The 11,778-nt window shown below is 40.2% G+C and overlaps 1 protein-coding gene across 2 annotated transcripts; it reads left to right on the top strand.

The window, feature by feature from the left end:
- Positions 1-1,255: 1,255 nt before the first annotated feature.
- lztfl1 (leucine zipper transcription factor-like 1) lies at positions 1,256-10,649 on the top strand. 2 transcript variants are annotated; one of them, XM_075452156.1, is made up of 10 exons: positions 1,256-1,523; positions 1,844-1,968; positions 2,116-2,310; positions 6,429-6,486; positions 7,785-7,856; positions 7,943-8,008; positions 8,100-8,177; positions 8,465-8,623; positions 9,548-9,651; positions 9,730-10,649. In XM_075452156.1, exons 1-10 carry the CDS (start codon positions 1,521-1,523, stop codon positions 9,746-9,748), a joined length of 879 nt encoding a protein of 292 aa, XP_075308271.1. In that variant the 5' UTR covers positions 1,256-1,520; the 3' UTR covers positions 9,749-10,649. The 2 variants fall into 2 exon arrangements, with proteins under 2 accessions (XP_075308271.1, XP_075308270.1); XM_075452155.1 differs by having other exon boundaries at positions 8,447-8,623.
- The last annotated feature ends 1,129 nt before the right edge of the window (positions 10,650-11,778 follow it).

The raw sequence follows: 11,778 nt of genomic DNA, 5'->3' as shown, positions 1-11,778 counted from the left end.
AGCAGCACAGAAATGGTCACGTTATAAGGCATCTGATTGGGTGACCAACCATGCGCTGCCCGTTAGTCTAATTCAATTACAGCCAGAGAGACATGAGGAAGAGAAAAGTTTCCTTCTTTTTTTTCCTGATTAGAATCTCCCTTAACAAGCTGGAGAGTGAATTTCTTTAGGTCTCAGTGGCAGGATGAGAAGGCCTTCTCACAGACTCTCTAAGAAGTTTCCATGCGGCTCACATGATGTCAAATGAGTTAATGCTGTGCGGAAACAGCTACACTTGGTTTCAAAAGGCAATTAAGTCGGTCACGGATTGAAAGAAAATAAGTGTTTTTGGTGAGTGTGTTGTCAATGTGCAAAAAAAAAAAAAAAAAGCATGGCAAAATGCCTTATGAATGTTCCGCCACAGGCACAACCTGCTGCTAGACATTCAAAATGTTCAAAATGACTAAGAATGCTATTGACTTGGCTCTCCTGCAGCTTGAATAGCACATGCAATGGAACAATGAATCAACATGATGAGCTGAAGTTACTTACTTCAGCCGTATTTAACCTCAGCAGACCTCAGTTGGTCTCGTTTTTAACCCTCTAGTGCCATCTACTGCTCCGCATTACACACTGAACCAGGCCTAATAGCCACCTGTAAACCTTTCGAAAATATAATAATGCAGAAGAAATTACAATAAATTGACTTACACTGTATGGGCCCAAGAACCATTGCTGGAGAAAATAATCAATCACTGTATCAACAAATGCAGGTTGATACTCTTCCATGCAGATGAATGCAAATGAACGAGATCCAGAAATATAATTTAGGCCTTACAGACAAATAAGAACTTAAAACCTTTTTAAATATATAGGTTTTAGATATCTTTCGTTTTTGGTAGAAAGTCTATTTTTAATTTCAACAGGCAAAGTACGAGAATAATCAATAGTATGTATCCATATAGAATCAATATTGCTATAAAAAAAATAGAGAGAAAGATAGAAATCGAAATGCGATACAACCAGATAAATGATGAATATAAAGACAAATATAATCTATCACAAAAACAGACGAAACAAAGTTTCGAAAATGAATGAATGCAAAGGCTTAAAGAGCTTACTTATGTATTTGACATGCTTTATTATTAATAAGCTAATATTTTAAAAGTGATTTGCTCATAACTTTGTACTCCATCTTGTACGTAATGCCATTGAACGCACCGCTCGTAACCAAGGTAATGACGCTATATTCCGTTACCAAGGCATTCTCAAGGCAAACACTAGCGGGATAGCTAGGCTAGCAGATCTGCTAGATAATCTTATAGCTATTGTACAACCTGTATGTAGCTTCTTCGCCGGGTTAACTCTACGTACAAGGCTGTCTTTTACATCTCTTGACACCAGCACATCACTTCTAGCTTCTAGTCTGTTCCCTGCGTAACATAAATTAGGGACAGAGACATCCTTCTTTTTTTCTTTTGGATCAGCCCAGTCTCCAAGCTAGCTAACTTTGATACGTTAACGTTAGCTACACAGCCATCATGGTAAGTAGCTCCCATGGACTGCTGTGTAGGCCACCTGTTTGCTTTTAGAAGTTGACAATGCGAAACGCGTTATTCAGTTGTTGTTGTTTTTTTTAACATAATGCTCCAACTGAATTCAAAGAGCTAACGTTAGCAAGCACCTCCTTACTTACTGTTGCACGTTGTATGACCCAGCTCATGTGATAAGGCCCTGTGACATATTGGCAAGAGAAAATCCTCTTCAAGTTAGCTGATAAGCTAATTGTGGTTTCTATGACATTACTCTATGTGTCTGACTTCTATTTTTTGCTGCTAATTTCATTCTTCTTTTCTCCACGAAGGCTGACTTTGGGTTTAATGAACACCATCAGAATGAAGTCATCAATTACATGCGATTTGCCCGTTCAAAGAGGGTGCTGAGGCTCAAGACTATTGACTCATGTTTTGAGGAACTCAAAGATAGCAGGTGGCCATGATTATGATATTGTATTGTTGCTATGATGCATTTTTATTTTTCTTAACTTTATATCAGCTGTCGATGGATAAAAAGACAGAATAATAAACTGCTTCCCAGTTTAACATTTATGTTTAACGTGTGTTTTTCTTGCTCAAGGTTGGTGGAGGAAACCTTCACAGTGGACGAGGTGAGGCAGATGCTGGACGGGCTGCAGGTGGTGGTACGTGGGGAGGTGGAGATGGAGCTCATCAACACGGCCCACACTAATGTACTGCTTCTCAGGCAGCTCTTCTCCCAGGCTGAGAAGTTTTACCTTCGACTGCAGAGTGATATCTCTGAACTAGAAAACCGGTAAGCTTCGGAGAAAGAAACAGACTGAGTTTTTCTGCTTAAAAATGATTAAACTAAAAAAAAAACGAGACCACGGGACATATTAAATCATGAAAGATGATGTTTATAATAGTTATCATTCCTACTTTATCTACTCATATAGATATTAATGATAATGATGGGGACTTTTCTGTGCACACTGACAGTTATTTACACACACAAAAACATTTTCATATCAAAGTAATATCCATAGATCAGACAGGATGGAAAAAGGGTTTTACATTCATGTGAATGAGAAAAACATTGACATAAAACAAACAAACTGAAAGTTGTACTGCATTTTAGCTCACTTCCTCTTCAGTACGGTTGAGATTCAGATGGCTTACATGTCATTTGCCAGGTAAAAAGGTCACAAGGCCAATGTTTCACTGATCTCTATATTCAACCCTCGTTTACACAACACAGTTTCTTCCATTGCACCCTTTGTCTTTTTTCAGTCTGAGACTCTAAAACTCTGCCACTTTATCTATTACAAAACAAATACAGGTGAACCAGTTGAGTGAAATGTTTCAGATATTTATTTTCATGAGTTTTCGGTATATTTGAATATTTTACTGCAACACTTCTTTAAAAAGCCCTTCTTATGCTCATTTACACTGTAAATGTAATTCATTTTCGGGGTCTGCTAAAATATAATGTCATTCTTATATGTTCAAAAACACATTTTTCTTTTCACCCTTTTGCTACCTTCTGTTTGAAACCCTTGGTTTTAGCTCTTGTCTCCGCCCTAAGCTCATTATACTCTGATTGGTCAGAGGCAGGTCAACAATGGCAGCGAAGCAACCGCTTATTTATTGTGTTTGTGTGTGACTGCAATGACGACGACAACAAGAGTGGATTATAGAAACACTTGGGTCCGGTTGGACAGTGTGAGTGAGCCCACAGCAGTGTTTGCTCAGGTGGAAATTAATGCTAAAGTGATCATGTTTTTAGAATTCTCTTTCTTGAGAATATTATCAAGTTGCCAGGAGGGCAAAAAGGAAATAAATCCTTAAACGTAACACTTCTTTTGCAACAACAGTACTAGAACCCTTGTAATATACGTTTTAAACAGCTTCCCCCATGACAATAAAAAGTGTAGTTTTTGGTCGTAGCAGAGGTTGACGCAGCCCATGGAAAGCCACAGCTTCACCTGACCCGTCCTGGTTCTAGCCGCATTACTCATTTTACTCATTACTCATTAATGTCATGTTATAAGTAGGGCTGGGCAACGATTACATTCTTTAATCTAATTAATCACATGATTTCCCTGATTAATCATGATTAATCGCATTTGTACGCAAAATCCAAAAATGAATCCAAAAGTAGCGTATAGCTTTTAGCATTTAGTTTTATTTTAAATGCAGGGCTCTCAAGTTTTCAAGTTTGCTTGGAGTGAGATTTGGGCGGGGCCAGGGCCCTTTCGTTTTTTGGGGGGGGCTGGTCCCTTGCAGTATCCCATCGCCATAAACTAGCTACTTTAAGAACAAAGAAATTGTTTTATTTATACCAAAATCACAAATGTTCACTTTTACACTAAATTCTGCTATATTTTAAAATAAATTGTTTTAGGTATGCAAAGTCTTAACAAACAAACATTTTTTATGAGTGTTGTAAGTGTTTGTGGCAGATTTTGATGCTTGATGACTGATATTGGGGGCTCCCTTTTAAAGCACTGTGGCTCAATGTCAGCCATTTTCACAGTCATGATGGATGACAGAGTTCCATTCAGAGCCAACGTGTTCCTGGTCTTGGTTTTATTGAGCCCCACCGTGGAAAAAACCCTCTCTGCATCAGCATTTCAGTGTGGCAGAACTAATACCAGTTTGGCAATTGTAGATAGCCTTGGGAATCTGCTCATACCAGTCACCTTTGAAAAAAATTAACCACGGAAGCCTAATTACACTCCTACATATTTTTCATTAAGTTGCTCATGTCAAAGGGTGTGTGCTGAATCTTTAGGTCTACTACTCCAACGAACACTTTAATCGGCAGGTATTGGTCTTTTACAAAGAGTAGGAAAACTGTAGTAACTAACAAAAGATTAAAATAAATGAAGATATGACCTGCTGATGATCCTGACGGTTCTCTTCCACCTCCAGCTCGTCTACAACTTCTGCACGCGTGCTTGCAGCTGAAAGCTATTTCAGACCTCACCCGGCAACAAGAAATTCTGTTTTCTGTTTGGCTGAGAAATTCTATTTTGTGATTAGCCCATGGGTTGCTATATCAAGACAGCTGTACCAGAGCTATTTCTGAGCTGTACGAGCGCACAGTAACCTGCCATTGACTCATTTATAGTATAGGCCATTAGAATTTCTGTGTGACGAAGTTGATCATTTCTCACCGTGAGAAATGGCATGTGTGGCGTGTGAGCGTGTGAACTTGTTGAAATGCGTGTGTTTCACGCTCATTGCGTGAGACTTGAGAGCCCTGTAAATGTGCTGCCATATGAATGAAAGTGCCATAACATTTGTTGTGCAAACACACTTTTAACATCAGCATCTTTCTGTAGTTTTTATGTAGAAGCCTCGCTCCACTGTCTGTTTCCTTGAATGACTTGCTGCTATCAGTTGTGTGTTTTGCCTTTAAGTGATATTTTAGACTGGAACTACTACGCTGAGAAGACAATTCAACTTGGCAGTGTTTACAGATGACTTTGGTTCTGTCGACTCCGCCGTCTGGAAGAACTTTAAAATGAAAATGGCCGAGTAAAAGTTCCGTACCCTTCTCCATGTTTGGTGGATCCGCCGATTACTTTCTTTTCCGGTTCCGCAGCAGACAGCAACAGACTTTTACAAAATAAAAGCCTGTGAGCAATAGACCTTTACGATAATAAAGTTCGAGTCCTGTATTGGAGGGCCCTGTGCTGCGTGTCGTTCCCCCTCTCTCTGCCCCCTGCTTCCTGTCTCTCTGAACTTTCCTATCCATTAAAGGCACAAAAGCACACAAAAAAATAAATAAATAACTGCGTTAATGCGCGATAAAATATTTGTCGGCGTTAAATAATTGACGAGTTAACGCGATAATAACGATAATAACTCGCCCAGCCCTAGTTATAAGTTCATGTTTTGCGGTTCCAAGGAAAGTCTGATAAGATTTCTAATCGGCACGCATTTTTCCGAGACAGTTATGCACCACCTTAAAGGTTGAAGCCACCTGAGCTGTACCAGTCTCGCCAAAAGAGTTCCACGTATAACAACGTGTGACACCAGTAAGAGAAATCACGGGTAGATGAATCAGTTTTGATGTACTTTTAGAATGATATTGACATTCTGGCAGACACATATCGGTGTGTTTCTGAATTGATTATACTGACAGATTAGAGAAATGGAAGTGGTTAGAAGTGGAATCTGCTCTGAGATTAATTCAATTGACAGTTCAATATGTTAAATTTGATATGCAAATTACAACGTTATTTTGAAACCAAAACCACACGTCAACCTGTTCCTCTTTATGACACTGATGTGAGGAACATGGGGCTCATATATATTTGAGGCAGCGTGGTAAAAGGTCACTTTTTTAATGCACTATCTGCCTTTACACGTGAACTTCACATAACCTCCGTAACCTTTCACCTGGTTAAAACACTGTGTTTTGGAAAAGTTACTTTGTTTGTCGTGTTTGTAATATGGTGGGTGGATAACCACCCTGTAAAGCTTGTGTTGTTTTTTTTATCACAGGCCTCAGCCGTACGTGACAGAATAGGAGTCTCTAACTGGGAACACGCCCGATGTCACAGTCTACGTGTCTTCAGCTGCATTTTAAAAACCACATTTAAGCCTTTCAGAGAACACTTCTGTCACCACACGCATATATCTTATAACATAAGTGCTGAACTGCCATCAGGAGCAAGGGTGTTCACTTTCCTTGCCAAAGCATTCATGACCACCAAATAGTAGATTTTTTACTGTTAGAAACCTTAAATGTCAACATTGAGGTCACACAACAGCTGTGAACTGATGTGCAGATATCAGTTTTACTGCCTTCACTGTTGCTTGCACAATAACAACATTTTTACAAACGTTTGTCTCCCTTTTGATGACTTTTTTTTGCCATTGCCTGATTCTTTTCTTTTTTTTTTTCTCCAACCCCTATAGGAATCTGTTAGAGCAAGTGGCTGAATTTGAGAAGACTGACTTCAAAACCACAAATAAGGTGTGCAGAACAGTCAGCGTCCTCACGTGTTTCAAACATTACCATCCACACAGTCGCCATTAATCAAATGTGTGCCCCCACGAGCGTTTGTGACCTGAGAGGAGTGCGTCATTCCTGCACATTCTGAGCAGTGTGAGGCCACTGTGTGGCTTAGCTGAGGTCGACGTGGGTTTATGATACGCATTCTAAGAAAAACAAACTCCTTCTAATGTTGTACTCCTTTCTTGAGTTCAGCTGCTCACGCCTTTCTCAAAAGGTGAGCAGAAAGATGGAGAGGTGTGGAAAGACGTGTCAAAGCTGTGCTTTATTCATATGATCTCGCTCACTCGGAAATAGTCAGTTACTGCAAACATGCTTTAGACCAGGGGTGTCAAACTCATTTACACCGAGGGCCACACCAGCATAATCGTTGCCCTCAAAAGGCCAGATGTAACTTATAAATGTAACTACTCCTTAATGTTAAATAACTCTAAATGACTTATTCAAGTTACAAATATTACATATATATTTGCATAGATGTAAAAAAAAATATGTTTGCTTGTTGCTCTGTTATTATATCATAAATCTTTTTAATTTTTCAGGTTATGAAACCCACATCACTCCATCAATCAACAATCAAACTGTCCAAGTGAATATAGAAAAATAACATCAAACACAAGTTATGACATTTACTTTGTTCAAAAGTTGAAATATCAAACAAAGCTAGCTTTTACTGCCGCGTTGTTTTTGGTTGTGGCTTTCGCGAACACATTCGATCGCAGTTTGCCTTTTAATTCTTGGGGCAGTTTGTCGTTTTTCTTCAGGCCTAATGTTGGCACACTCAGCTCCGTGTTTGGTCTCAGAATGCGGACGTAGATCGTGCTCTTTGACAACCGCCACCGCCTCACAACACAAAAGACATACTGTTTTTTCTCCTTGAAGCACAAACACGTATTCGCCTTCCGATCTTTCTTGAAAAAGAAAAATTATTCTCTTCCTGGACATTTTGGGATCATCATTTGTATTTCTCAATTCCACTTGTTGGGAAAATCGCATCGATTCGGAAACATTGCAGTCCAGTGGCGGGACGCCGTCACTTTGCGCGTCACATAATCGGCATGCATTGTGGGAAATGTAGTTTTTGGTCACTGCACGTATTTGACTTCAATCAGACCTTTTAAGCTCTCGTGGGCCACATAAAATGACGTGGCGGGCCACATTTGGCCCGCGGGCCTTGAGTTTGACACATATGCTTTAGACTAAAAGGGTGGGAATGCTTTACCACTGTTTCAGCTGTTAACTCTTCATTTCATTCCAAGATAAACCAAGAAACAAGCAAACCCAAGCTGGCGCCGCTGAATGAAGGCGGGGTGTCTGAACTTCTCAACAAGGTAAAGTCATTTTGCATGGATTACTTGAACGGACTCATAGCCGCACGCCTGGTGACGGCTACAGATTCTTCCATTCTGTTTTTCAGGAGATAACAAGACTACAGGAGGAAAATGACAAACTAAAAGCCAGGCTCCGGACTTTAGAGTCCCAGGTATGATATAAGTCATCTTACAAACAAACATACAACTGCATCTTTTCGCTCCGTGACTAACAACAGTTGTGCTGTTGATTCATTTTATCAGGCCATGAGTGCACTGGATGAGAGAACCAAGGCAGAGAGAGCTCTAAAAGACCTCCAGCAGGTCCAAGGTGAACAGCAGGTACTGCCTCAAGCTTGTCTTGCACTTAATCATCTTGCATTTGCTTTTTTTTTAGTTTTTCTGTTGTTTGTTCTCATCTGAACACTTGCTGCCATTTGTTTTTTTCCTGCTAACTTGGGCCTAAATGGTATGTATCCACCTGATTTAAGTGTTGCTTCTGTCTGTTGCTGTTAGGAACACAAGTTACAAATTCTGTCTTTTCAAGATGCTATCGCAGTGATCAGCATTCAGCCCAGGTGAACTTGAACTGTGCTTCTTCTGCCTTTAAGCTGACCGCTCGCTCCCAGGAGATCAGCAGTCTGGAGGACACGGTGGCAGCTCTGAAAGGGGACTATGAAAGGTCCCTCACTGCCACTGCGGCGTCCCAGAAGGACTTGCAGGAGAACCTCATTTCTGCCAAACATGACCTTCTGCGAGTGCAGGACCAGCTGGCTTTGGCAGAGAAGGTAAATCACTGTAGGAGCCACTGTAACCAGCACCCGCCAAATGTCAGGTGTCCTGCTCTTATTGTTGAGTTAATATTAACAGATATTACCATAGATTAACCATAGATTATTGCCATAGTTTGGTGGAATCGATTCTGAAGTGTGCACATCACTCCTGTTCTTAACTCCCTCCATTGGCTTCCTTTCCTTTTATAGAACTGATTTTAAACTTTTAATGTTTGTTTTTAAAGCTCACAGCCTCGCCCTATTATATTTATCTGAGCTTTTAACAGTCTGCAATCCTGGTAGAGCTCTGAGGTCATGAGGTTTATTGCTTTCACTGTTCTTTTATTGTTTTTATTAGTTTTTACTTCGATATGTCAAGGCACCCATCGGCCTTCCTCTTTTTGCCAGCGAGATTGAGGAAGCAGGAACTTTTCCATGATCATAAGATGAGCCAGCTGACTAATCTTTAAAATTAAGGGTTATTAGTTTTTTCCTTGGGTTTTTCCCTTGCCATCAATGTGTCATTCAGCTTATATATGTATTTTTTTGTCCTTGTAAAACCTCTGAAAAGTCCCGTCCACACCCGAGCTTCTCCTGAACTGCCTTAAATGCCTAATTTATGACCTTTCTGTACATCATCATATGAAGCATTTGCATAATTCCAGCCGAGTGACTAATCTTCTTACTGCTCATAGCAGACTAAAACAGAGCCATTTAGAAAGATGATATGGTGTTTCTTTAACATTAAAGCATGTAAACTACGCTGAAATTGAACTAGCATAATGCTGGCCCTTTTATCCTGTTTAAGTCATATTGGGTTAACTCGTTTACAAGCCAGCGTTGGCATAACATCCATTTATTATTCGTGTTGAGACCTTTCTTTAGGCGCATTTAGCCTCTTTTTCCCTCCATGATGGGACATTTGTCTGTTGTCTGCAGGAGTTGGAGAGGAAGTTCCAGCAAACTGCAGCCTACCGCAACATGAAAGAGATTCTAACCAAAAAGAACGAGCAGATAAAAGACATTAGAAAACGATTGCAAAGGTAAGAAATCAACAATAACGATAAATAATCCTGATATTCATGGTAGAGAGAACACAGCCATATTTGTTCTTGTTTCAGATATGAGCCCAACGAATGAGCCTCACTGATGTAAGACGGGACCAAAATGTACGACTGGTGGACGCCATGAATTCCACTGCTGTAAGACACAAGAGACAGAAAAAGTTGTTTCTTCACGCTTTACCCGGCATCTTCAGTTCTTAATGGATTCGGTACAGAGCAAGAGCTGGGAGGTTGGCTGCACACACGATGAATTCACTGGTTATTAGTGACAGCTGTGTTTTTTTTTCCCCTCTGTGTCTCACTTTGGAGCTCACATACAGTAGCTAGCAGCCTTCCCTCAGTGCTCTATGCAACTACTAGCTTGTCCCTGTTTGAAGAGGCCTTGTCTGTGTGCTGAACTGGACGGATGCGTACCGTCTGTCTGAAGCTTCGCAGTCGTATTTTATCTTTTTAGTTATATTTTCCAACCTAGCACCAGGTAAATGATTACTGATGTTTTGCTAATCAGTCTTAATCCTGCAGCCCCCCTTTCTAACCCTAATTATAGTTGTTAGTTAGTGTTACTAAGTTCCAGGCAACTTGTAGTCCACTTTGATAGTGAACCATTCAGTAGCAACTTCTTGACCACAGGAGACCACTCCCGCCAACTGAACATAAAGATATTTTCGATGATCCGACATCGTGTTGGATCGTTGAAGGTCTGCAGGTTTATCACATTTATTCTCTCTGCTGTTGCGTGACTTATATCTAGAAAAATTTAATGTTTCCCCTATAGAAAGGTATTTTTGTCTGGAATCTTTGTGTACTTTTTCTCATTGCCGTGGTGGATGAGGTATATGTATATCATGTATATGCACATACATGATGTTCATGACGAAATGCTCTTGTAGAGTGTGACACATCTGCCCTGTATTATAATAGATGTGCATTTGATTGGATTGTGCAAAATATGGGGTAATAAAAACTGTTACCAACTATATGTGTTGTCATTTTTTGTGTTATTTAAAGCATGTCTTTAGCCACTTCTCCTTTTCTTGATCAAAACATGTGCAAACAGGAATACATTTCAGTTTAATATGCTTCAAGGAGGGGTTGTCCCTCCATCAGACCTGTTGCCACTGATTTTCAGTCCACTTCTTGTGTCATATGTCATACATCAGCCTTTTCTCCCTGTTTTCCTTCCTTAAGAATGGCTTTTTTTACAGCCACTCCTCCATGGACACCAGTTCTCTTGAGGCCTCGGTAAACAATAGATGGATAACTTGAAGGTCCAGATACATATCTGCTCAGATATGCCAAAAAACCCTGACCTTGAGAAAGCCATCCATGCCCTAATAAGTTCAAGGTTAGACTATTGCTATGCACTTTATGTGGGCGTCTCCCAGTCTTCTCTCAGTCACCTTCAACTTGTGCAAAACGCTGCTGCCCGTCTTTTAACCAACACCAACAAACGTGTGCACATCACTCCTGTTCTAAACTCCCTCCATTGGCTTCCTGTCCTTTATAGAACTGATTTTAAACTTTTAATGTTTGTTTTTAAAGCTCTTAAAGGCCTCGCCCCATCAGATTTATCTGAGCTTTTAACAGTCCGCAATCCTGGTAGAGCTCTGAGGTCAACAGATCAGTTTTTGCTGGAAGTGCCCAGGTCAGAATACAAACCCTGGGGTGACCGAGCCTTTTCCGTCGCTGCCCCCAGGCTCTGGAATAAGCTCCCCGTCCAGCTGCGCCTTATTTCTGACCTGGGCCTCTTCAGATCTAGGCTAAAAACCTACTTATTTAGGATGGCTTTTAATACCCAGTAGTATGATGACACTTTTATCTTATTCGATTTTGTTGTATTTTATTGCTTTCACTGTTCTTTTATTGTTTTTATTTGTTTTTACTTATTCTTCTCTTTATTTATCCGAAAGGATTGTCTTTAAAGGGCTGTATAAATAAAGTACATTTACAAAAAAGAAAGAAAGAAAAGAGTTCAGAAAGCCTTAAGAACTGTAGCTCAAGACCACTTTAAGGGATTACAAGAAAATCTGACTCCTAGGTGGGTGAACACATGGTTTCCTGCTAAATGTGAATGAATATGTCAGACTTTTACCTCCTCGCAGCGAA

This window comes from Odontesthes bonariensis, chromosome 20, assembly GCF_027942865.1.
Source record: "Odontesthes bonariensis isolate fOdoBon6 chromosome 20, fOdoBon6.hap1, whole genome shotgun sequence".
NCBI lineage: Eukaryota > Metazoa > Chordata > Actinopteri > Atheriniformes > Atherinopsidae > Odontesthes > Odontesthes bonariensis.
This window is presented reverse-complemented; position numbering and strand designations above follow the sequence as displayed.

What these genes read in the sequence shown, in the direction of transcription:
- lztfl1 (XM_075452155.1), top strand. An exon ending in GAGGAACTCAAAGATAGCAG is followed by an intron (nt 1,969 to 2,115) that starts GTGGCCATGATT and finishes TTCTTGCTCAAG; the next exon opens with GTTGGTGGAGGAAACCTTCA. An exon ending in ACTTCAAAACCACAAATAAG is followed by an intron (nt 6,487 to 7,784) that starts GTGTGCAGAACA and finishes TTTCATTCCAAG; the next exon opens with ATAAACCAAGAAACAAGCAA.